Raw genomic sequence first — 24,037 nt, 5'->3', positions numbered from 1 at the left:
TGCTATGTTTACAGTATATGCCCGAATGTATATAAAAGTGCATTGAAATAAAACAAAATAACTCTGCTGGTGTACTCTAATGAATATTGAATATCCTAACTCCTGTCAACCTATTTAGTATTTAATGCTCAGGATTAGACATGATAAGATTTGTTATGAGGTAAGAATGATATAAGCATTCACACACAATGACTAAAATAGTCAGCTGAATAGGGGGAAGCATGAGTAAAACTCTCAAGAGTTAGTGCAATTTCTTGCATATTACCTGTTGGGAAACTGAAGCCTCCCTGAATACACTGTGTCAGCTGCATTCAAGATGGATACTGTGTAACCAGTGAGACTGTGAATTGTTGTTTAATTTTTCTATAACTGTCATAAAGTGAAGATTTAGCCACTGAACTTTATTTCTGGGATTTAATTCTCAATGTGAGTTGTTGTGTGTGTACTGTACATGATGTAATGGTTTAGTTGATGGCTTTTCAAGACCCGGGTTTTGGCTTTATGTGATGCACTTTTCTTAGTCACAGCTTGTTTTTTTTTCACGTTGTTGTTACATGCAGTTTTTCTTGTCAGAAATTAGGTATGTTCCTTATCAAAACATGATATGAAACATTTCAGGTGAGAATGTAATAGAATGAATATTGTGTATAGCAATGGCAAGCTGTTTGTTTTCATTGTATTTAATAACGATGAACTCTATACATTATGCCTATTTTGCTCTCACAGAATAGCAATGCTATAATAATAACATGCTAGATGCAACAATTTCTAGCAGGGTTATAATATTTGTATGAGAAATTTTTCTGTGCTTATTCTGCGCCTACGAAAGAGCAAAAATATATTTATGTTATACTTAACGTCACTTCTTCATAACGACATTTTTTCTTCTAGAGGGGTACGATTCCTGCAAATACTGCGTATGCTCCATGTAGACAGGCAGGGAGGAACTTGGCGTCTTCTTGGCTCTGTGGTCTTCATCCATCGTCAGGTAAATCATCAGTTATAGAGTGTAATTCAAATCCAGAATTATCAGGGTTTCCAATTTTCTTTGCTCGTTGGATATTTTTTAGCATTTAGATCAAATTGATAATGTATGTGGATTTACAAATTACAACAAAGATCATGTTGGCTGAAGCAAGAATAGTGGTGCTGTAGCACTAATAGACTCTTTTGGAAAAAAAAGAGGGTTCAGTTTTCTCTGGAGTATCCTTCAGCTGAGGGGTGGTCATTATTACCTTCAGTGGCCGTAGTAGTTGTGCTCAGTCAGTCTATCGAAACTCCGGGATGTTTCTCACGTCTGACAACATAAAGTGCTTCTTGTATTGGCCATAGCTGATGACAGCTCTGCTCCTTGCTGCGGCTCATGATCAACAGCCATTGATCTCAGATGTAGCAGAGGGACATTTTGTGCAGCTTGGTGCAGTGTGATATTGGGACACTTTCCCAAACTGAGGCCTGCCAACCAGCCACTGTTGCAACAGTGTTACTCTGTATAAAACACTGTCATGGCAGGAAAGGGGAGTCCACAAGAAGTAAGTATACTGAATACAAACTGTATTACCCTGTAATCAGGCTCCTGGTACAGCAAAAAATGATTGCTTTTCTTAATGAATAACCAGAGTTAAATCAGCCTTGAGTCCTTAGTTGGCCACAAACCTGTATGCAGGGGATTGCATAAATTAATCCAAATATATTTTGGAATAGCCTTTAATCGTCCCACAACAGGGAAATTTCATTTATTATGCCATATATACATGTGCGTATATATATGTATAATGCCATAAAGTATGAGGCATTGTAATGATATAGATGATATATTTATACACACATAGGGAAATTCTGCCTGAGCTTTTAAGGTATGATAGAGTGAGGTATATTAATGAAAATCATCTAAGGACCTTCACAAGGTCGTTTGTAGGGTTGTGTTGTTATTTGTTAAATCAAATCCTTGTATGTGAAGGGAGGCGGATTTCCTTTTTTCAAGGACATCAAGATTGCAATGAAACAATAAGGTACGACAGGCTATAAGCATGAAAGCACTTTGCAAAATAACAAGCAAAGACAAATAGATAAGAAAAAAAGACCCATACAAAAGAATAAATATGGGAAAATGTAACTGATAGAATAATGAAACAAATCAAATGAAATCACACTGATGCTTGAAAAGCAGCTTCTAGAAGTCAATTGGAACCCTAAATTTAAATAAATACCATTTCACATCGACGTCTCTCAGCCCGTAAGATATTTCAAGTGGTTAAAGCAATTGGCTCATCAACTTAGATTTCCCCTCTGAAAATTGTTCTACTTTCAGAAAAGCCAATTTCACCAATTACATTCAGTATGGTTTTCAAAAAGTAAAAAATATTTTCTTGAGTAGAGTGCCCAACAATCAGACAAGCTCTGACACGAAAGCAAATTATTAGGAAAAAATAAATAAATGAAAGCTGTCATTACATTTCATTTAACCATCTTGATACAGATGTATTGTAACGCCCCCACTCAACTGTTCTGATGACGTAACTGAAACAGCACAACTTCTTTGTTGACAGCTGGACTTCATGATTGAGTGGAACTTGAGTCCAGCAGTTATAAATGAATACTTGACAATCTTTTGCCTGTGGCTTGTAAACATTGGCATCGGGGCACTTGCCTTAGTAAGTAGCAGATGGGTACAAGTGACTCATGGATGTGTTTGCCAGATATCAAGTAATAGAAGTTGCAAGCAGAGACGCCGGTGTCCGTGTTACACACTCTTACAGCCACTAACAAAGATGTGATGCCAAGAAACCTTCAAGAGTAGCCTATATAGGAACCACATGAAGACAGGAAGAATGAGTAATTATGGACCATAATTGTTTTAGTTACCCAAGGATATTTCAGGGGAGGGAATTATAGTGCCAAAATGTTCTACTTATGCATTCTAGAAAAGCAGAAACTCAAAAATTTCCAGTGATTGAGCACTATTTAAATCATGCAGTAGGTGCGTGCGAAAAAGTGTATCTACTGTGCACTTTTAAAAGCAGTAGCCCAATTATACTTTGATAGGAGCCAAGTCCAATTAAGCCTCACTAGCAATTTACGGAGTTCAATTCATAGTCTGAAAAGACATGCCATTATCATACCTGTGAACGCCCGAATAGAAAAATCAAGAACCTTAGCAGTGACTACTTGCATGAAATGAAGAATACAATTTGTGTTGCAGATTGTTTTTTTTCCTTTAATCTCCCTGGATTGGTTATGGAAAATCAGTCACGTAAACGCACAAATCAAAGCAAGAACACAAATCACAAGTATGTGAATCTTTGCATTCGTAAAATAAATACATATGAATGAGTCTAAATGGAAAATCATTTATTTTTCAAACCTTTTTTTTTTTTGTGTTGGTCTGCGTTATTTCTTCTTGGCGCGAAGCCTGCATACCAATTCTGATGGCTAGGTAGTAGGTTAATGCAGATTACACCATTTTGAATAACATGACTTGACTATAACATAATGCAGAGACTCTGCGGAAGATCCAGTTTAGATATTTTCATAAGATGCATGTATATACCCTCCACTGCAATAGAATATGAGCCTAGCTGTTTACACCAATCACCTATAATTTGGTTATAGAACAAGAAGTACCTTCTGGGACCATGAATATCACAGACAATTTCTATGATAGGTATTTAAGAATAAGAGTATCCTAAATGTCTGTGTTGTTTTTTGATTGGTAGACTATATGAGGCTCAAATTCAGCAGTCGTCTATGTCTGGGATGTATAATGGCAGAGGGAATACATAAAATAATAAATATTGTACTTGTACCCAAACATTTTTTATTTCTTTTTTTTTTTTTTATTGTAAATGTCTATGTATGATCTAAGCTCTCAGAGATTTATATCTTTATATAGTCACAGATAAGATCCAACAATAGGAAATTAAATGATTCACTCAACATTAATAAAAACATTTATTCATGGATGCCAAAATCTTCCATTGTGAGCAAACTTTAAAAAGAAAAAAGATGTTAAGAGCACATTTGCATGAATATTCACATCCATATGCCTTATTATTTGGAGGCACAGAGAACCTACAGACTACCCTGACCAGCCTGCTTGGCAGTGGCTCAGTGGAGAGATGAACCTTCAAGCATATTTTAGAAAAAGAAAGACACATAAGGCAGAAATTAAGCTCATGATTATGTTTTGATATGATCTTACAAGTTTTTAACTAAGTATGTCATCCATTTGTGCCTATGCGTTGCAGGAGCTGATCACAACATTGTACATTGGCTTTCTCAGCCTGATCTTCTCATCATACTTTGTCTACCTGGCAGAGAAAGATGCTATTGATGGTAGTGGATCCACAGAGTTTGGAAACTATGCCGATGCTCTGTGGTGGGGAGTGGTAAGAATCTGTAACGTTCATTGCTCGTGAAGCAAAATAAATCTGTTTCTACTGAATCCAGTTTGTAAAATAATTAGTTATTATTCGTAGTAATAACAGTTGTCATAATAGTACTACACTAAAACTGTTATTGGTTTTAAGATTATTGTTTGTTGAGATTGTGATATGTTGCTGCTGTAACCATAAGTATAATTTATAATGTGATTATTTTTTACCATTTACTGCATTTTGATTTGAGGATTCATTTTTAAAATTCAATAATCAGCTGTAATTGCTGTAGGTATCTGCATTGTTTCAGGCTTGTGGTTGATACAAACTCAATTCTGCTTGCTTGTTAAATGTGAAGCTTTTATTTATGTGTTAAGAAACAAAAGAAAATTAAATCAAAGACTTCAGAAACTTCAAAAGCTGGAAGCATTAAATTATATAATTGCAAAATGACAAAATTGTAGGCTATGTACTGTGAGTGTGGCTTGAATAAATCTTATCAAAGAAAAATCTAGTTCATGTACAGTGCTGGTACAAAAAAAAAGAAAAGTTTATTTGGTGCTTGATCTGATGTTGCATTTTTTGAGTAATAGATTATTTTATTATGAGTTGGTAATTGCCAAGCAGGAACAGCAGAGCCAGCGTTTCAGTTTTAAGCAAATGTATGTGTAAAAAGAAAATCATGTCATAGTTTACAAAAGTTAAATATGGTTCAAGCCATTAATCATTTACTTGTTTTTTGATTTGTTTAAACATTTTAAGAATGCCATATCTCTTGATACTGAGCCATTTTCAATTCAGGAACGTTTGATTAACATCATAACCTGTTTCAAACGCCTTGTGTACTACATGAAAGAGTTTGGAAAGAATACTATTGTGATGCATTCAGGAAATAGTCAGGTTCTTCCTTTCCATGTGTTTGCTCCAGGTAACAGTGACAACCATTGGCTATGGAGACAAAGTACCTCAGACCTGGATCGGAAAGACCATTGCCTCTTGTTTCTCTGTGTTTGCCATTTCCTTCTTTGCACTTCCTGCAGTAAGTGGAATAAGACGATGTACTTCTGAAACAAGACACCTTTTATGTTCATATGACTACCACAAGCTCACACTGCTTTGTATGCTGCAGTGCATTGGCAAATAAAGCATAAAGGTGTTTTAAAGCAATTACTTTTTTGATTAATTACCTTTTTCTATATCCACATTGTACCGCACATGGAAGTCTTTGCTTCATCACATAAGGTCCATCTGTCATGTCATACCCTCCACTGCACAGAATCAACAGAAATACTTATAAACGCTAAGAGGTTTATGCACTTGTAATTTTAGACTTTTACCACAATAAAACCTTTCCAAGCTATGAAATGGTTTGCTTTAGAATTTAAGAATATTCTAAAAGCTTTTGACGCAGGGCTTTCATGAAAATAATGATAAATTTTTCAAGAGTAATATCATCTAATGTACATTTGGGGGATGGTTTCTTTCTCCTTATCAGGGGAACATACTGCATTGTAAGTGATACACTTACAGACAACATTGAGGAAGGATGACTGGTGAGTTTTATAGCTGTTAGCAGCCAGAGAGTTGATCCAGAGCGTCCAAAGACTTTCTCTTATTTCAGTAGATTTTCTTTTTCTATAAAGCAGGATGCACAGTCAAAAGGATCATGACATGAAGTCAAAAACTATTGCTGTCCAAGTTTCCCCAAGTCCCGTTAATGCATTCTCTATGTAGAACAGCATCATATCTCATTGGCCTAGTTTTTCATTAATGCATTGCGCACAATGCAAAATCCCAACATTAATTCTATTCCCCTTCCTCATTTCTTATTGTCCCTGAAAAACTTATATGCATTTCATACGTTCTGTACTGACTTCATACACCAGTATATTGTATGTCTGACACTTCCTTCCACTGTCCCTGTTCGGCTGAGTTTCGTCATTATGATTTTTTTTTCATATTGTGGCGAGTCACGATTGTTGGGGTTTATGTTGATGCTGGATGGAATTATGTGGGTGTGGTTCGGGATGCAAGGAATTATGGGGGTTTTGTACCTGACAGTTAGTTGTATAGCAGGCTCGTGTGGCCCGTCTGTGGTCAACAACAGCTATTGCTCATTAAAAAGACATTTCACTGTCAACTCAGTGTTTCCTGACTAAAACATTACAATACATTAGTTTCACTATTCCTATGAGAGCACAGTGATTATGATTACCTGATTGAAAATTTCCTGTAATAAGTTGTTATATTTCTGCAATGGACATTATTTCTTGTTCTTTGCATTTTTCTCCATGGTTTTCCACCTCTCTCTTTACCAACCGCTAACCAAGTGACATTTTCCCATTTATTTCAGCACGTTGATTTACCAATTATTCAGCTCTTTCATTCCCAGTGTCCTGGAGCCTCAATAAGAAAGAAAGTCTCACTTCCCATTTGTTGAGTATATCATTAGTCGACAAGCAATACCTTACCGTTCAGTTTTCCGATTCTAATTCCATGAACTTTTGAATGAAATATCTGCAGAATAATTTGGTACCGCAGCCTGTTCAATCGCTTCTAATGTCATTAAATTAATACCTGAACTCCATGTGCACTCAAACAATCAGATATTATTGTGTCTTGCTCCACTCAATAGCTAGAGTTCTCAACGACAGCCCTTTTTAGCCTTTTGGAGGAACCTTGGATCTGTATGCTTTCTCACTGCTTATTCTCTATATGGATAGAATTAGACCATCTAAATTTACAGTTCAGTTTTTGTGCTTAACATCAAGCAACTCAAATTTGACAGTGTGTGCTCAGAGGTTACATGAGAAACTGTGATGCCACATGGGGGAGGCAAAAGAACCATGATGATAAGGGAAACAGTTATAAAAGGCATTGTGTATTTCTTCAAAGAACCATGAATGAGTGTGTTTCACAACACATTCTACAAATTCACCTTTGAGGAGAGAAATATAGAATCGAGGTCCCTTGCACAACGCACTTCCAAGAATGCAGGGATGAAATCGAGATCTTCTTTCTTAATCTCACAGGCCTTTTCTCGTCAATCGTACATGATTTCCTTAGATAATTTTTTTTTGCGTGTCTTTATAAACATGATTTATTTTTGCAATTTAATCAAAAGAGGGGTCCATTAGCTCTCTAATAATGAGCTTTTTCAGAATATTGTTCACTAATTTGCTTGATTTTATAGTTTAACTCTGTCTTTCGATCATGCCCCTGCCTGTGTTTGTGTTATGGAATAATGAGCAGTGCTTTCTATTGTCAGGGAATCCTGGGCTCAGGCTTTGCTCTGAAAGTGCAACAGAAACAACGGCAGAAACATTTCAACAGACAGATCCCAGCAGCTGCGTGTCTCATCCAGGTATTTGACCAAGAAATAATAGGGCCAAACCACAACACCGCCAAGGGCCCAAAATGTCTTTAGGCTTCAGTCTCACTAATGAGGTCATCCTTTCTTGTAACCCTTGCTTTTTCTTGCCCAATAGCCAGAATGGCATGAAGTGTGGTCTTTACAACCAACATATGAATTTTTCCTGTCCCTCCAGACATCATGGAGGTGTTTTGCTGTGGAAAATCTTGATTCTGCCACATTTAAACAGTTTTTGAAAAAGAGATCCAACATTACGGCTTCTTCCCTGTCTACCCCAAAGGCCAAAAAATCAGTGAGTAATCATATTTATGCTACATGTCATATGTCAGTGCTGACAGCCCTTTCAAGGTCTTCCTTTTGTTACTGCTGACTATGGGTCATGGTCTGATTTTATCCAGTCTTAAGTTCGCATCAAAAACAAGAATTGCATTTCTGTAATTGACATTACAGAAATGCCTGAGGTATTCCTTCTTTGTGCAAATTCCAGCACTTAAGATATATTCAGGAGCTGTCAAATTTCTTGAAAATGTACTTAAAACAAACAAACATACATATGAATAAATCAAGAAAGTGGTATCATGAACATTCTTGAACTGTGCTATGTCTTGAACTGCAACAATTTGCTCCACTAAGATTTCTGCATTCTTTGACCAGGTGAAGATAAAGAGGAAGCTGAACAGCACTGTAAAGGATACTGGCGTTACTTCCCACACAATCCCCACCATCACCTACGACACAGTGTTTGATAATGGGAAGGAAGTAAGCTCGGATCAGTACAGCACTCTTGGCACAGGTACAACACTTTAATCATCAGCTGCAACTGTCACTTATTGGATACCTAAAGCTGCATTTGTTGTTAATGATGTCACAAATGTGTCTGTCAGAATACCGATGAGGGTTTCTGCATTTGATTAGAAAATGTAGATTATGTATCATAACTGTACAGGCATGGATAAGATGAATAATTCTAACTTTTGCAGACCACATGCATTTTGTGGAAAGGAAAATGGTTTATTTTCTATTTAGGCTCTTAAATCATAACTATAGGAACCACCTATAAATACTGCAAAACATTAAATATGGATGAGCATATTGCATGATTTAAATATAAAGTTAATTGAACTGACAGGCGCAAACTCCACTTGTGCATTTCCATATTACACTCAATGCAGATGCAGCAGGATGTGATATTAGGAACTTTGAACTGATGATCTGAAATAAAACACATTTATATATTAAATAAAACCATTCAAAACAGTGTTTAATTAGTATTTTACCTAGATTTGAAAGTGCTTCCAAAGATGTGAAGAGCAATCCTGTCAGGCTCATCTTAAAACTGAGCTCATATATATATATATATGAGCTCAGTTTTAAGATGTATATATGTATGTATGTATGTATGTATGTATGTATGTTTATGTGTGTGTTCTTGTCATTTTAGTTTACTGTTGTAAATATTTTGAGAAATATTAACACTGAACTATATGATGGTGAAAAATGTATACGCCACCTGGTGACAAGATTACACTTAAAATAATCGACTCTAAAGTTTTAAGCCTGTGTAAAAAGGTGGATCTAATATAACATGATTCATAAATGGGGCTGATTACAACAGGAAACAAACAACATACTATTTCTGAATAAATTTTTAGTGTGAGATTGTACACCAAATATTCCTGTTAATTTATTTGTCTTCATGTGGGCAAATGATGTCTTAAACATTTGAGTGATTGTTGGATGTAGCAAATCAGAGTTCCTTTAAGAGTTAACCATTGCTTAATTCTGAATATTAATTAATATGCTCCTAATATTAAATACAGAGGCAGGAAAGAACTCAAGAATTCAATGTTGGCCATCACCATAAAGAACTAACAAAACACAGAACAGACATCTGACACTTCAGACTGAAAAAACGATTAAATGGAAGAAAACATCAGGCCATTGACTAATGAGACAGTGAGCAATGAGTGGTAATACATGATGGTAGTGAGTAGTGAGGCAGAGGAACAAGCAGAGCTGAGGAAGACTAAATAAACTGTCAGGAGACAGTTGACTGTACTAGTGAATAGAAAAAATAAATTCAAGCAAAGGAGAAACCTAGAAAAAAGCAATTCAAATTAAAGCAGGACCTGACTATTCGAGTGATAGAAAGAAAAAAAAGTCCTAACTGATCAAGGATCAAAATTAAGGGTGGGATTCACTGACATCTAAACTAAAGTGTTTCAGTCGATTTCAGTCGAAGAGTTTTTTTGGTTATTATGATTTTGTTTTATATAAAGTAAAAAATGCTAATGTAAATACATACAGCAACAAATATTGGGGTGACAGCATTATTCAAATGAAGTTTTTTTTTTGTTTTTTTTTTCATTTTTCAGTCAACATAAATCACATACAGAATTAAGAGCAAATGTTGGGAGAAACAAAAGAAAATTGGCTTGTAATAGAAAACAAGCAAAAATGTTGCAAATCAAAAATTTCCATTGTTGATGCATTATTTGATTGTGTATGCATGACAAGGAGAGGGGCACATTTTTTTTTACAGAAACACTCACAAAACTGTTGACATATTCAGGTTAAGTTAATCATGACATAGGTGCAAAATTAAATTGTGTGCAAAAAAGACCTGTATCGACAATATATGATAATATATTTACTTGAAAGGTGTAAACCTCCATGCATGCTGATGATAACACAGCTTTTCTTGCAGATGATACCAAGAGTCCCCTTTTTTTTCCTCAAACTATCGGGAATCACACTCTGTAGTTCAGACTGGAGAAATGTTTGGAAAGAAATTGCCTGAATTGAATATACCGGTACACTATATGGCCAAAAGTATTCGCTCACCCATCCAAATAACCAAAATCAGGTGTTCCAATCGCTTCCTTGGCTACAAGTGTTTATAATCAAGCACCTAGGCATGCAGACTGTTTTTACAAACATATGTGAAGGAATAGGTCTCTCAAAGGAGCTCAGTGAATTCCAGCATGGTACTATGATAGGATTTCAGGACAAATCCAGTCATGAAATGTCCTTGCTCCTAAATACTCCAGTCAACTGTCAGCTGTATTATAAGAGCATGGCAGTGATTGGGAACAACAGCGTTAGGCAAAGCAAACTGACGGGGCGGGGTCAGCGGATGCTGAGATGCATAATCTCAGCATCCGCTGAGATTGTGCGTTCGCCAACTTTCTGCCGAGTCAATCGCTACAGAACTCCAACCTTCATGTGGCCTTCAGATTAGCTCAAGAATGATGCACAAGGAGCTTCATTGAATGAGTTGCTGCTGCATCCGAGCCACTCTTCATCAAGTGCAATGCAAAGCGTCGACTGCAGTGGTGTAAAGCACACCACCACTGGACTCTAGAGCAGTTGAGGTGCGTTCTCTGGAGTGATGACTGGATTCCTCCATCTGGCAATCTGATGGACAATTCTAGGTTCTGGCAGTTGTCAGAATGGCACTTATCTGACTGCATTGTGCAAATTGTGAAGGTTGATGAAGGGGGGATTATAGTGTAGGGTTGTTTTTCTAGATCTGTGCTTGGCCCCTTAGTTCCAGTGAAAGAACTCTGAAAGCTTCTGAGACTTTTTTTGGACAATTCCATGCTCCCAACTTTGTGGGTTCAGTTTGGAGCTGGCCCATTCCCTTCCCAACATGACTGTGTACCAGTGCACAAAGCAAGGCCCATAAAGACATGGATGACAGAGTCTGGTGTGGATGAACTTGACTGGCCTGCACAGTCCTGATCTCAGCCTGGGGACTGAGAGCCAGGCCTTCTCATGCAACCTCAATGCATGACCTCAAAAATGCACTTCTGGAAGAATGGTCAAAAATTCCCATAAACACACTCCTGAACCTTATAGACAGCTGTCCCAGAAGAATTGAAGCTGTTATAGCTGCAAAAGGTGGACCAACATCATATTGAACCCTATGGATTAGGAATGGGATGTCACTTAAGTTCATATGTGTGTCAAAGCTGGTGAGCCAATACTTTTGGCCATAGAGTGTAATTAGGAGGTCACATGACTATACACTCCATGGCAATCAATGACTTGCACAATTCCAATATGATGTCTAAGGAAAATGAAAGGTGTATCATTTAGCTTTAAAATTTTATTAACCTGACACCAAACGATTCTGGAAAAAAGGTAATTAGATTGGGTTAAATTTGGCATCTATTCAGTTTACCAAAGATTTACTGCTTGAGTGAGTCATAGTAATTGTATTTGTAAAAAACGCCGAATAGCATCAGATTTGTATGGAGTTTCAGTATTCTTTGTTACAATGATCATTTCTTTTCTATTGTTATTTTAATATTGCCAAAATATTACAGCAGAACAAGAGTAAAATTTGATTGTTCATGTTCGGCAGATTACAATGATTAGTTGTGGAAAATATCTATTATTTCAAGATAATTTGACTTTTCTGGTTTTGCTTGCATATGAAGTACATGCTGTTTTAAAGTATGAATCATTTTGCTGAATTTTCTCCTTGCCATCTGGTGTGTGTGTGTGTGTGTGTATGTGAGCATGCAGACACACATACATATGTGCGCGTGCGCGCGTGCGTGCGTGCGTGTGTGTGTGCGTGTATTTAAGGAGTGGATCTACACACTGTGGCAGTGGCTCAGAGGCTCAGCGTCTTATAGTATTATCAGACTAACTCTATTGCCCAAGTGGATTTTCAGAAAATGCAACCTGTGTCTTTTAAATCCAGTGTATTTTAGTGTCTGGCCATTATTTAAGGATCATCGGATATGCTTTGTAACATAAATATAGTCCCCCTTGAATGAAAAACTGTTTTTCCCAAAATAGAACAGCCACAAAGTCCTCATCATACTTGCCTTCTCTCATCAATTATCTAAAAAGATGTAGATATTTACATTCCAAAACTACCAAAAAGGTTGCATATAGTTTTGTGTGTGTGTGTGTGTGTGTGTGTGTGTGTGTGTATGTGTGTGTGTGTGTGTGTGTGTGTGTGTGTGTGTGTGTGTGTGTGTATGTGTGTGTGTGTGTGTTTTGAAACCTTCAAATCTCAGTGGACTCCAGGTTGCATATTGAAAATAGACAGGTTGTTTCAGATGTCATCCTTAAAAGCACTTGCATTTAATTTCAGATTTTAGCGCAAAGAAACATTCCTCCTTTAGCAGATGAAAACTGTCTTATAAAGTGTCAAACTCTGTCTGTCATTTTACGTGGGGAAAGACATCCAGCTGAAGGAACAAAAAAGTAAAAGACATATTTGACAGTAGGAAAGACTTTTCACCAAGATACTGCCTTAGTATTCTGAGTTTCTAAAATTCTGCTTTTGAATCCAACTTCAATGCTAATTTCCCCACTTGTACCTTTTCCTTTCTCAATGTTGTTTTTACAGCTTCATCCCATCATCTGCTAGGATGTGGTGAGCTGCTGTTAGTGTCTCATCTTGCACTTGTCTGCTTTACAATCACTTTCCTCCCTTAAGATCCTTTTTATAACATCATAATCAGTCACTCCATCCCATCCCCCCCATCAGCATGTTAGTCACCCTGTTGCGATGCCTGTTTGCACCATAACTCATGAATGTCCATGTCTTCTTTTATATGATGCAGAAGGACAGCAGTCTTGGACATCTTTGTCTTCTCTCCAATTTAGTGCAACGCCAATAGGTGAGATCATGTATTGATATGAATGTTTTAACATGTTGTTTAACACAATTTAAGCTTCAAGGATTTTTATTGTTAGGGAAAATCTGGATTTAATATCATTTTGAAGTGTGTGTGTGTGTGTGTGTGTGTGTGTGTGTGTGTGTGTGTGTGTGTGTGTGTGTGTGTGTGTGTGTGTGTGTGTGTGTGTGTGTGTGTGTGTGTGTGTGTGTGTGTGTTGTTTTCTAAGAGCATCAAATCTCAGTGTCCATCATCCTTGCCGCTTATAGAAAATACGAGGCAAAGGAGGAGATATGGGGAGTTTGGAGGGAGAGCTTTTCTCAAAAACAATCTTCCATCTTTGAGTCATTACAGAAACATATGAGAACACAAACAAGATACACACAATCACTACCCAAGGATATCATCTTTTAAATGTGTTTTAAATATAAATATCAAGTGTCTCACAATACATAGAAAGTATGTATTCTTTTCTTTGCCATAATATTCAACTGATAGTTGATTTTTGTATTTTACAGAAAGGTGGTGTTTTTCTAATGCAGAATTATATTTGGATTGAACGCTAGAAACATTTACTATTTATAGATTTTTGCCTTGTTTTGCAAACAGAATCACATTTTAAGAGATGATTTAGACTTCAGACAGTCAAAGCAAGGATATATTACCTCTCGATGAATTTGCAGTGAAAAAAAGCCTTGAAGTTTTGGACGTCCAGTCTCCCGGCCCCCTCCGTAGGAACTGCAGTTTTGCAGAGGACCTGGAACAGGACGGGGAGCGATACAGTGAGCTTGTTCCAGTTAGCTCAGTGTCACAGTAAGTGTGATTACAGCCTCTCTGCCGTGGCAATCATGTTGCGCATTTGCACAAGTTTGCTTTAATTAGTACATGAGAGGGCGTTGAATGTTTTTACTATTTGTAATTAACCTTTCAAGCCCGAGAGCATTTCTCTTTCTGCAGTAAAAATGATTCTCCATTCGGAACAAGCAGAACTCATTCTGGCTGAGGCACCACAAGAGTTTGCTATGATGAAATGAGTGTTAAGTAACTGTTGTGTATAAGTGCACAGTAAGCTAAACAAATGGAGCAACAATTGTGACCCACGGGACTTTCTTTCTAGGCAGCAGGGTAATGATGCAAAGTGGGAATTGTTGTTTGGCAGTATTGTTGGCAAAGTTAACTCGGTGTTCTGCTAGATCCAAAATACGAAACCAGCTGTTCGTATAGAGCAATGCCACATTAAATTCCATGCATAATTTAGCCATTGTTAAGTGATTTTCTTTGCAGATCCATAACAAGAGAAAATTGAGTTTATGCAACCTTTGAATTTTTTTATTCATCTGGTCTGTCAAATATCTGTCAAACATTCCAAATTTATATTTGAGTTACTGATGGGAATCCAAGTTGTCCATACAGCATTCAGAAAGTTGGCTTCTCATCTCCTTGGTGATCTCAAGATCCATCATTCTGGTTTCAGATATTGACAAATATGGTATGTGTCAGACAACGTTCCTTGATGTTGTTATCCCCGTGTGTCCGAGTGGTTTGCAAGCACTCTCAAGGTCCAGAATTAATTTATAAATACAAAAGTTTTAAAACCACTTTCCTGATGGAAATTTGCTTTTAACGTGGCCTTACCATTGGGTTTGTTTAAACTGTAGAACATTTTGAAATTGGAGCAAAAAAAAAATCTATCATATAGGTTAAACGCAGGTCAAACGGAAATCCCGTCAGTCATTCTCCACCAATCCAATTCCATTATTTTAAATGAAATTTTGTATCTAGAGAATAACAATATCAGTATTTAAGCGCCATTTTCCCCAATAGCATTCAGTTACCCAACAAAGGATCATATTGGTGTCTACTTTGCCTATTATGTATCAAATGTCAGGCTTTAATGATATAAGCACTTTACTCTATTTGGTTCATGCCCTTGATGGTAACAATATTTTAAACTTCTTGACAGCTTTCACAATGGATAACAAACTGCAATGAGAGGAAAAAAAATTAAGAATTTAATGAAACACAACCGATGGGTACAGTAATTTTTATGTGACCTAACTGTAATGTCATTGCTGAAAAATGACATGTCTACTGTCTCATCTGCTTGTTCAAATGCATATTGAATGAGTAAATGAACTCCCATTATTATTGGTTTTGACTGCTACATTAGCTGCTCACATTAAGGAAGAGACTCTCTGCTCCCATTCTTGAAGCTAAATGAAGAAATTGACAAGTCAAATTTATAATCCAGGCCAAAACAAATCTAGGGAAAAAAGTATTTTCTGACAATTACAACATTCCTTACAAGGATCTTAACTCCTATAATCATGTTAACATTTGCATGTGGTTTAATGTTTGAGCCCTTTTCATTATCCCATTTTATTCATTATAATTTGGCTTCTTCCTGAGAGTGGAAAAAATGCAAACTTATTCAACCCAATGTCTGGTTGTCATTAAATCATCACTGTATAATCCTTTTGTGGTGTAAAATGGATTTCTATAGTTGCACGCTGAGCCCAGAATTCACAATTCACGATAAAGACCCAGTGCTAATTTGACAAAACATTATGAAAAATCAGCTGACAGCATGGATCCATTATGAGATACAAAGACCTTGTGCTTCTATCATTTCAAACCAAACTGGACGAGACAAAAACCTCACTGTTCATTGAAAGCTTTGCTTTCCAAGGGTAATGGACCTTGGTGAGTAATAGCTTCTTAATAAACTCCACAACACAGAGGCGGAATACATTATAATCAGTTTTTTTTCCTAATGATTTTCACAGGAACTAACAGACCCTGAAAATCTCCCCTCTTCATACTGCACCTCGTCTTGATTACACACTAAAAGGGGAATAAGCCACAATTGAAAATAAGAAACATGTTGTCAATTCCACAGACGAACAGATAGTAAATTGGCAAAATAAAAAGATGCCTGAGATTGTAGGCCTGTAAGTCTGCATGGATTACACAAAAGCTATCCAATACTCACAATCCTATGAAGTGATGAAAATTATGAAAAGAAAGTGGTATACAAGCTATATCTCCCTGCCATTCAACCCAAGAAAAGTGGAAGAAAGATTGAACATCTGCAAATATCCCTGTAAGGCACAGAGCAGAGTGGGAGAAAATCACAGCAAAAGTGACATTTTTTAAAGTGATATGTTCTAGGAAAAGGGCTTGCAGTCAACACGTAGCATGGAGAAGAAACTGGCGAGTACGAGGAGTAAGACATTTGAAATAAAAGCTTTGAACCACATTAAACGCATTCATTTTTGAGCACCCTTATATAATTTTGAGCCATTAAGTTGAGCTTTTAAGTATTCATCCATAAATCCTTGTACCCTTTGATTCTAAAACAAAAACAAATAATATCACAATTTCCTAATATTCAGGGTTTTTATAGTGGTTAGTCATTTATTGCCTTGCAGGCTTGTTTCCAGGCTTAAAACTATAATGATTTAAAAAAAAACCTATGTCTGTCACTGAGAAGTTTGATGTAGGGCATCGTGGGAACCCATATAGAGCATTATTAGTTGATCGTAAACTGATAAAACAGTGTTGCAAGATGAACATGACCTCATCGTCTGTCACAGTGAAACACTGTTTAGGTTAAAGGCCTTTTACAAGTAGGATTTTAAAGTGTCAAACTTTATAATAACTTACTTATACAAGTCAGGTATACTGTACAGTCATATGAGTCAAATGAAACCCTTTCACAGATTCACAGAGTCTCACCGACAAGCAATCCGTGTGATCCAGAGACTGCGCTATTTTGTGGCAAAAAGAAAATTCCAGGTTAGTAAGGCGCATTTTGAAGTAATGATTCTTTTAATTACATGGTTTGGTGACATTTACAATTTCAGACATTTCTATTCTGAGAAAAAGCTAGCAAATGTGATATTTCAAAATTGAATGTTTGTCTTTGGTCTCACTCCATGCTACTATTTTCACGTCATTCTCTTACAATGCTCTCTCTCAAATTACAGTATATTTTAATGCATGTTATCAATTGCAAATTATTTGGTCCCTAAGCTACTCTCCTACAGCTAAATCATGGTTAGCAGCTGAAATGGGACTTTAACACATCTTGTTGGAGCAAGCCTAAGATGCGGAGCCACAGCAGGATGTTGCAGTGTAACCAGTAGCAACAGTATCACCAGTAGCAATAGTCAATTTTGAAAGCTTGTGCCCCTGACACTGCTGATGGCAGAATTAACAGGAAGTCTATGTTTGTTTTGGTGGTCCCGTTCTTTTAATCATTGAATGTTTTCTGGTATTTTCGAAGACATTTGAAATAGAATTAAATTATTATTATTGTTATAGTTTTAAATGAGTGTTATATATTTAAGTAAACATAGTATGAGGACCAAACTAACCCTAGGAAACAATATACACTATAAATGATTAAGCAGAAAAGATGAGGTGAAAAAACACACTTAAGCGCATCTTGAGATTAGCACTTTTGGTTTCATATTTCCCAGAAGTATTCACACATTTGGTTCTTTGTATCTTTGTTTTAATAGCAAGCTCGTAAGCCATACGATGTTCGCGATGTGATTGAACAATACTCCCAGGGTCATCTCAACCTCATGGTGCGAATCAAGGAGCTCCAGAGGAGGTAAACACTGTGTCACATGAGCTGGATCCACCAATTGACTTCTGAATACATGGTCTCCAAAAGGTTACGAAGTCATTTGAAATGCTATAGAGATAAATGGAGAGTGTTGTGATATATGCTACTTTTCTATCCACAGACTAGACCAGTCTTTAGGGAAGATAACTTTGTTCCAGTCGGGCACGGGTATCTAATCGATCCACGGTTTTCTTAAACTATATTAACAATTGTAGGAACCGCAGTTCTTATCATGGCATCTCACTGTTTACTCTTGTCTTTTTAAGATCGAGCCAAAGACAAAGGCAACAACTCTATAGGATCCAGACTAAACAGAATGGAGGAGAAGGTGGGATTTGCGTGAATTCCTGTACTTGTCAAACTTGAAGATAAGTTTTTATCTTAGGAAGAATTTGATTGTGCGTTTGGTTTCGCTCAACAAAAACGATTCCACCTTGGAGGATAGATTATGTAAAAATAACAACAAAAATGTCATGACATTAACTGGTGATTCAGAAATGAACAAAACTTTGTGCCACTTCTACTGTATTAAAACAGAAACACTTTTTTGTGTTGAAATTAATCTAAGCAATAACGGAAACCAATACTGTGTTTGCCTAAGGGTTTCAGCAGCAGACCTTGGAATCCTTCTCTTTTTTTTCTTACCATCATTAATAAAGGTATGAGCCCAAGTAGTCTGGGAAAGATAATGCAAAGCAGCACCAGTACCAGCAGCCACATACAGCTTTGAACAACAGTGAGGCTTATTTGTACTTAACAAATTAAGTGAGCCAAATCTGATGGAAGGCCAAAACTATCTTTGAATACATTTCTTGCAAAATAGACAAATTAGAAAACCTTGTGTTCTCAAATTCCTGCATGAAGCTTGCAAGTAAAATGTGCCTTGCCAATAGTGGTCAATCATTGGATGTTGTGAACGATATGAAAGTTTCATCCTGTTTTTTGAGGTAAAAAGAGAATGTCATTGTGAACTTGGAAATAATGTGCCTAATCAATACTAATTCACAGTACCAATTTCCTTTGTATTGTTTCCATTTTACATCTTGATGATGAAAATTTTGGCTCTGATTCATATCTCTAAAACTGTTTGTCAAATCCACTGTCCAAACATCTGCACAGTTAACGGCTGGATGACAGTACGTATGTTACTGTACCATTTTTGAATTAACACCATGGAGAATAGGGGAAGGAGAAAAAAAGACTATCCACATATCTGGGCAATTCAGGGTCTCAAATTTCCCTACTACATGTTTTTTGGGCTGTGGGAGGAAACAGGAGAAGCCGGAGAACACCAATGCAGACACGAGGAGAACATGCAAAATCAACACAGAATGAACCCCAGAATTTATCCATCCGCCCATCTTCTCCCGCTTATCCGGGTTGCAGGGGCAGCAACCGGAGCAGCCGGAGCAGGGAGGCCCAGACCTCCCTGTCCTCCGCCACATGGTCCAGCTCCTCTAGTGGGACCCCAAGGCATTCCCAGGCTTGAAGAACATGGGGCGGACCTCATCCATCCCCAGAACTCAGCTACTGAGGAGCTTTTTGACTGCTTCAGCAACTTCAGCCCCGGAAATAAGTATGTCCATTCCAGAGTTCCCCCACCCTGCACTCTCATTGGAAGGCGTTTCAACAGGGTTGAGGAGGTCTCGTAAGTATTCCTTCCACTGATCCACAACGTTGGAGTTGAGGTCAGCAGCGCCCTGCTTCCACTGTACACAGTTATGACAGAGCACTGCTTTCCCCTCCTGAGCCGCCAGATGGTGGACCAGAATCTCCTTGACACCCACTGGAAGTCCTTTTCCATGGTCTCCCCGAGCTCCTCCCATGCCCAAATTTTTGCGTCAGCAACCACCAAAGCCGCATGTCACTTGGCCTGCCGGTATCTGTCAGTTGCCTCTGGAACCCCACAGACCAGAATGGCCCAATAGAACTCCCTCTTCAGTTTGACAGTATCCCTCACCGCTGGAGTCCACCAGCGAGTTCGAGGGTTGCCGCACCGACTGCTGCCGACCGCAGCTCCGGTCTGCCACCTCGACAATGGAAGCATGGAACAAGGACCATTCGGGCTCAATGTCTCCCGCCTCCCTCAGGACGTAGTTCTGCTGGTTGCTCATCACTAGGTGGTGATCAGGTGACAGCTCTGCCCTTCTCTTCACCCTAGTGTCCAGGATATGCGGCTGCAAGTCCAACGATACAACCGCAAGGTCGATCAAAGAACTGTGGCCTAAGGTGCGTTGGTGCCAAGTGCACATATGGACACCTTTATGCCTGAACATGGTGTTCATTATGGACAGTCCGTGACGAGCACAGAAGTACAATAACACAACACCGCTCGGGTTCAGATCAGGGAGACCATTTCCTTCCAATCACACCCTTCCAAGCCGCACTGGCGTTGCCCACGTGAGCCTTGAAGTCTCCCAGTTTAACGAGGGAGTCCCAGGTTGGAGCACTCTCTAGCAGCCCCTTGATGGATTCCAAGACGGGTGGGTAAACTGAACTGTTGTTGGGTGCATAGCCACAAACAGTCAGAACTCATCCCCCCAGCTGAAGGCGGAGGGATGGGTCTCATCCACCGGGTTGAATCCCAGCGTGCAGGTACCAAGACGTGGAGCAATCAATATCCCCACACTTGCCCAGCACCTCTCACTGGGGGTGTAAAAAGAGTCCAGCCCCTCTTGAGAGGCCTGGTTCCAGACGCCACGCTGGGCATCGAGGTGAGTTTGACTATATCTAGTCGGAATCTCTCAGCTCGTGCACCAGCTCGGGCTTCTTCCCTACCAGAGGTTCACACTGCACCCAACCTCCTTGGTCCTTCCTGTGGGTGGTGAGCCCAGGGGAAGAGGGACTCATGGCGTCCCTTCCGGCCACCAGGCACTCGCCGCCAAGCCCTGTCCCTGGGCCTTGCTCTGGGGGGGCCCCGGTGACCTGCGTCCGGGCAAGGGAAAACTGGGTCCAATGATTTTCTTCTTCGTGAGGATCTTCTGAGCCACATTTTGTCTGGTCCCTCACCTGGGACCTGTTTGCCTTGGGTAACCCTTCCAGGGGCATAAAGCCCCTTACAACATAGCTCCCCGGATCACTGGGACATGCAAAACCCTCCACTATCATAAAGTGGCAGCTCACGGAGGGGACCTCAGAATTTAAACCATTTTAAACATCCCCTCAGACGCCTGAAAGAGCTGAAACTTTCTCGGCACGTCAACTGAGGTGTGAGAAAACATTTCATCACCGCAGCCCATGGTCAATTCAGAATACTGTCACTTTATATTTTTCAGAATATGCTAAATCAATTTACGTCTCTGTCTCCACAAGTCGTCATATTATGGTTATCAGAATTGACAAAGACAGTCTCTAGATGGTTGATATGAGGTGTGTCAAACAGGGATAAGCCTCGTCAAAGAGAGTTAAAAAGACAAGACAGAACTTCAATTTTTCCTGTGTAATGTCATTGCCTCAAGTTTTGAAAGAGTTTGATTCTGTATGTGCAGTTTATTGCATTTATTCAGAGAGAAAAGCTAAGGAACGTAGTCCAGCATCCCCTCAACGTTTAAAATAAACAACGTGCGTTGTCTCTGTTTTATTTTAAAATATTACCAAAATACACATGTATCTGGGGGGACGCGGTGGTAAGAAAAGAAAAACACACGCACATCCACACCCAGTCACGAATGGGTGCAGGATCAAAAATATGCTCCTTTTTGGAGCATATTTTCAGTGTGCAGATTTTTTCCAAACTCTACTGGGACGCAGTGGTAAGCCATTCCAGACATGTGCAGTAGACCCATTTGAGACCCAAAATTGCCAAGATATGTGAATGAGGAAGTGAATAGTTCTGTCTATATATGGCTCTGTGATCGAACTGTCAGCTGGTCCAGGGAACCTAGTCTCTCGCCCAATGACAGCTGGGATAGGCTCCAGCACCCTTGCAACTCGGAGTGCAGTACAAGTGGTGTAGATAATGAATCAATGCACATTTATTGTGTTGCCAGGAGCAAAACCCTTACTGGCTCAATGTTAATCCTTAGCTATTAAAACAGGAAATGACAGGGACCATTTGTGCTTTCGAGCTTGGCACCGAACCGAAGAAGCCTCTCGGTTAAGAGATGAACGTCTTCAAGGGGAAAAAAAAAAAATCAAGTCCAGTTGCCATGAAAAGATTTCGACAAGGATCAATCATGAGCTGGATGACTGAGAACTCCCTAGTCTTTTTTCAAACAAACATTTTTTCCACAAACATTTATCTCAAATCACCATGTAAAAACTCCCACTATCAATTCTATAATCTGTTTTAGAGAGTAATTGCATGTAAAATATGGAAAAGTGTTGTGGCAAATACCTGTAGTCATTGCCTCAAGCACTGCCTGGGTTTTGCCTGACTCAAGCCATACATTCATACAAGTTATATTTTGTAAGTCATGGTCTGGTCCTCGTAAGAGCACAATTTTGGCTCTTAAGAATATTTGTTTTTGTTTGTCTTTTCAAATTAATTCGCTTAGATCTCATACACTGCTTGAAGAACTCCTATGGATTTTAACCATATTCTTCTTCTCACCCATGCATTTTATTTTGCTTGAAAAATTACTCATTTTCCATAAAACAATAAAAAAAAATTCCCACTTTTGATGAAAAACACAATTAACATAAATAATAATTTGACTGTACTTTATTTATTTTGAATGTAAAAAAAAAAAAAGCACTATGTCTTGTGCTCCTAAATCTAGTCAACAATTTAAATTTCTATCCGATTAATATTTGATTAAATTCAAACAGATTACACACATGGACCAGATGATGGGCCGTATAGCAGATTCCCTTACAATTCTGCTTGACCAAAGAGATGCTGGTGGCCCCGAAGGTGGAGGCAAGCTGAGAATACGGCTCGGACGGACCTTCAATATCCTCCCCAGTCAGGACAGCCTTCCAAGCTATGACCAGCTGTCCTCATCACCCTCATCTTTCTCTTCCAACATGGGAAACAGTGCAGCTTGTGCCGACACTCTTAATCCTTCCGCCAGTCAAGAAGACAGTAGCTGAAACTGACCGTATATACTGTATCTATCCATTCATCTTTCTATCTATCCACACACAAAGCCACTATTATTTTCATGGATGTTGCCACGTGATATTAAAATAACGACTACTTTATTAACCCATCATGGATGAATCATGAGCAGAAGGATGCTGTCAATCAGCGCCAGGGGTTCAGTGTCTTGCTCAACAACCTTGTGACACACGAGAAGGAACCAGGAATTGAACCAGAACTGTTCCAGAGATGGTTGCTCTACCTCCTGCGCAACGCCGCCTCCAATAATATATATGTAGTCTCTTAAAACATTTTCTTTTTTCTCATATGATTTGTTGGCTGCCTTGTATAATGATTGCGGATCCTTTTTGTTTTTCGGTTTGTTTTTTTTGTTTATTTTTTTCAGGGTATTGCTAATTAAATTGTATTATGTACTGGGATGAATAATATTTATTGTAATTGCATTTTCTGTGCAGCAGAGAAGATTTTACATGAAAAATTAGTTCCCTGATTATTTTGGTGTTTCAATGTATGTTTGATTATTTTATTGTTTTTTTTCTTTGTTTATTTCCACAGTTGTCCATTTGCAGTAAAATCTTTCAGTTAATGCAATCTCTCCACAAGGTGTCTTGTATTCTTTCTAAAGTCCAATGGAGTAAAATAAATAATCTAACAATATATCAAATCTATCACACTGGAAAAGATTGAAAGAAGTTAAAAGTAAAACCAGTTTGTTGTCATGATTTTTTTTTTCCTATGCCACAAAAGTCATACCACAACCAATTTTTAACAAAATAATAAATGAAAACTGAAGATTTTCTACAATGCACTGTGCTTGTCAAAAGTTTACTAATATGACAGATCAAGTATGTTATTCAATGAGACAATTATTTGAAATGGGAGGGGATTGTGAGCCCTAAATACGACGACAGGTTTAGCACCAGCAATTTCAAAATGATTCCGATTTCAAATAAGAATCAAACCTCA

General features: G+C 38.3%; 1 protein-coding gene across 3 annotated transcripts in view; it reads left to right on the top strand.

Annotated features, from left to right (window-relative positions):
* kcnq1.1 (potassium voltage-gated channel, KQT-like subfamily, member 1.1) overlaps nt 1-23,812 on the top strand; it is a 39,351-nt gene extending 15,539 nt beyond the window's left edge. The window contains exons 5-18 of one of the 3 annotated variants that reach the window (XM_086139947.1): nt 892-988; nt 4,248-4,388; nt 5,305-5,415; nt 7,645-7,740; nt 7,979-8,041; nt 8,404-8,542; nt 13,121-13,147; nt 13,338-13,394; nt 14,075-14,204; nt 17,114-17,189; nt 17,918-18,012; nt 18,149-18,195; nt 18,294-18,355; nt 22,798-23,812. In XM_086139947.1, the coding sequence (XP_085996073.1) occupies nt 892-988; nt 4,248-4,388; nt 5,305-5,415; nt 7,645-7,740; nt 7,979-8,041; nt 8,404-8,542; nt 13,121-13,147; nt 13,338-13,394; nt 14,075-14,204; nt 17,114-17,189; nt 17,918-18,012; nt 18,149-18,195; nt 18,294-18,355; nt 22,798-23,061 (1,405 nt within the window). In that variant the 3' untranslated portion in view covers nt 23,062-23,812. Of the gene's footprint in view, nt 1-891; nt 989-4,247; nt 4,389-5,304; nt 5,416-7,644; nt 7,741-7,924; nt 8,042-8,403; nt 8,543-13,120; nt 13,148-13,337; nt 13,395-14,074; nt 14,205-17,113; nt 17,190-17,917; nt 18,013-18,148; nt 18,196-18,293; nt 18,356-22,797 lie in introns of all 3 variants that reach the window. The other 2 variants (XM_086139929.1, XM_086139937.1) reach the window with 2 other exon arrangements.
* Nucleotides 23,813-24,037: the final 225 nt, after the last annotated feature.

Source organism: Fistularia commersonii, chromosome 3, assembly GCF_037954325.1.
Source record: "Fistularia commersonii isolate RoL2024-O1a breed Wild chromosome 3, RoL_Fcom_v1.0, whole genome shotgun sequence".
NCBI lineage: Eukaryota > Metazoa > Chordata > Actinopteri > Syngnathiformes > Fistulariidae > Fistularia > Fistularia commersonii.
This window is presented reverse-complemented; position numbering and strand designations above follow the sequence as displayed.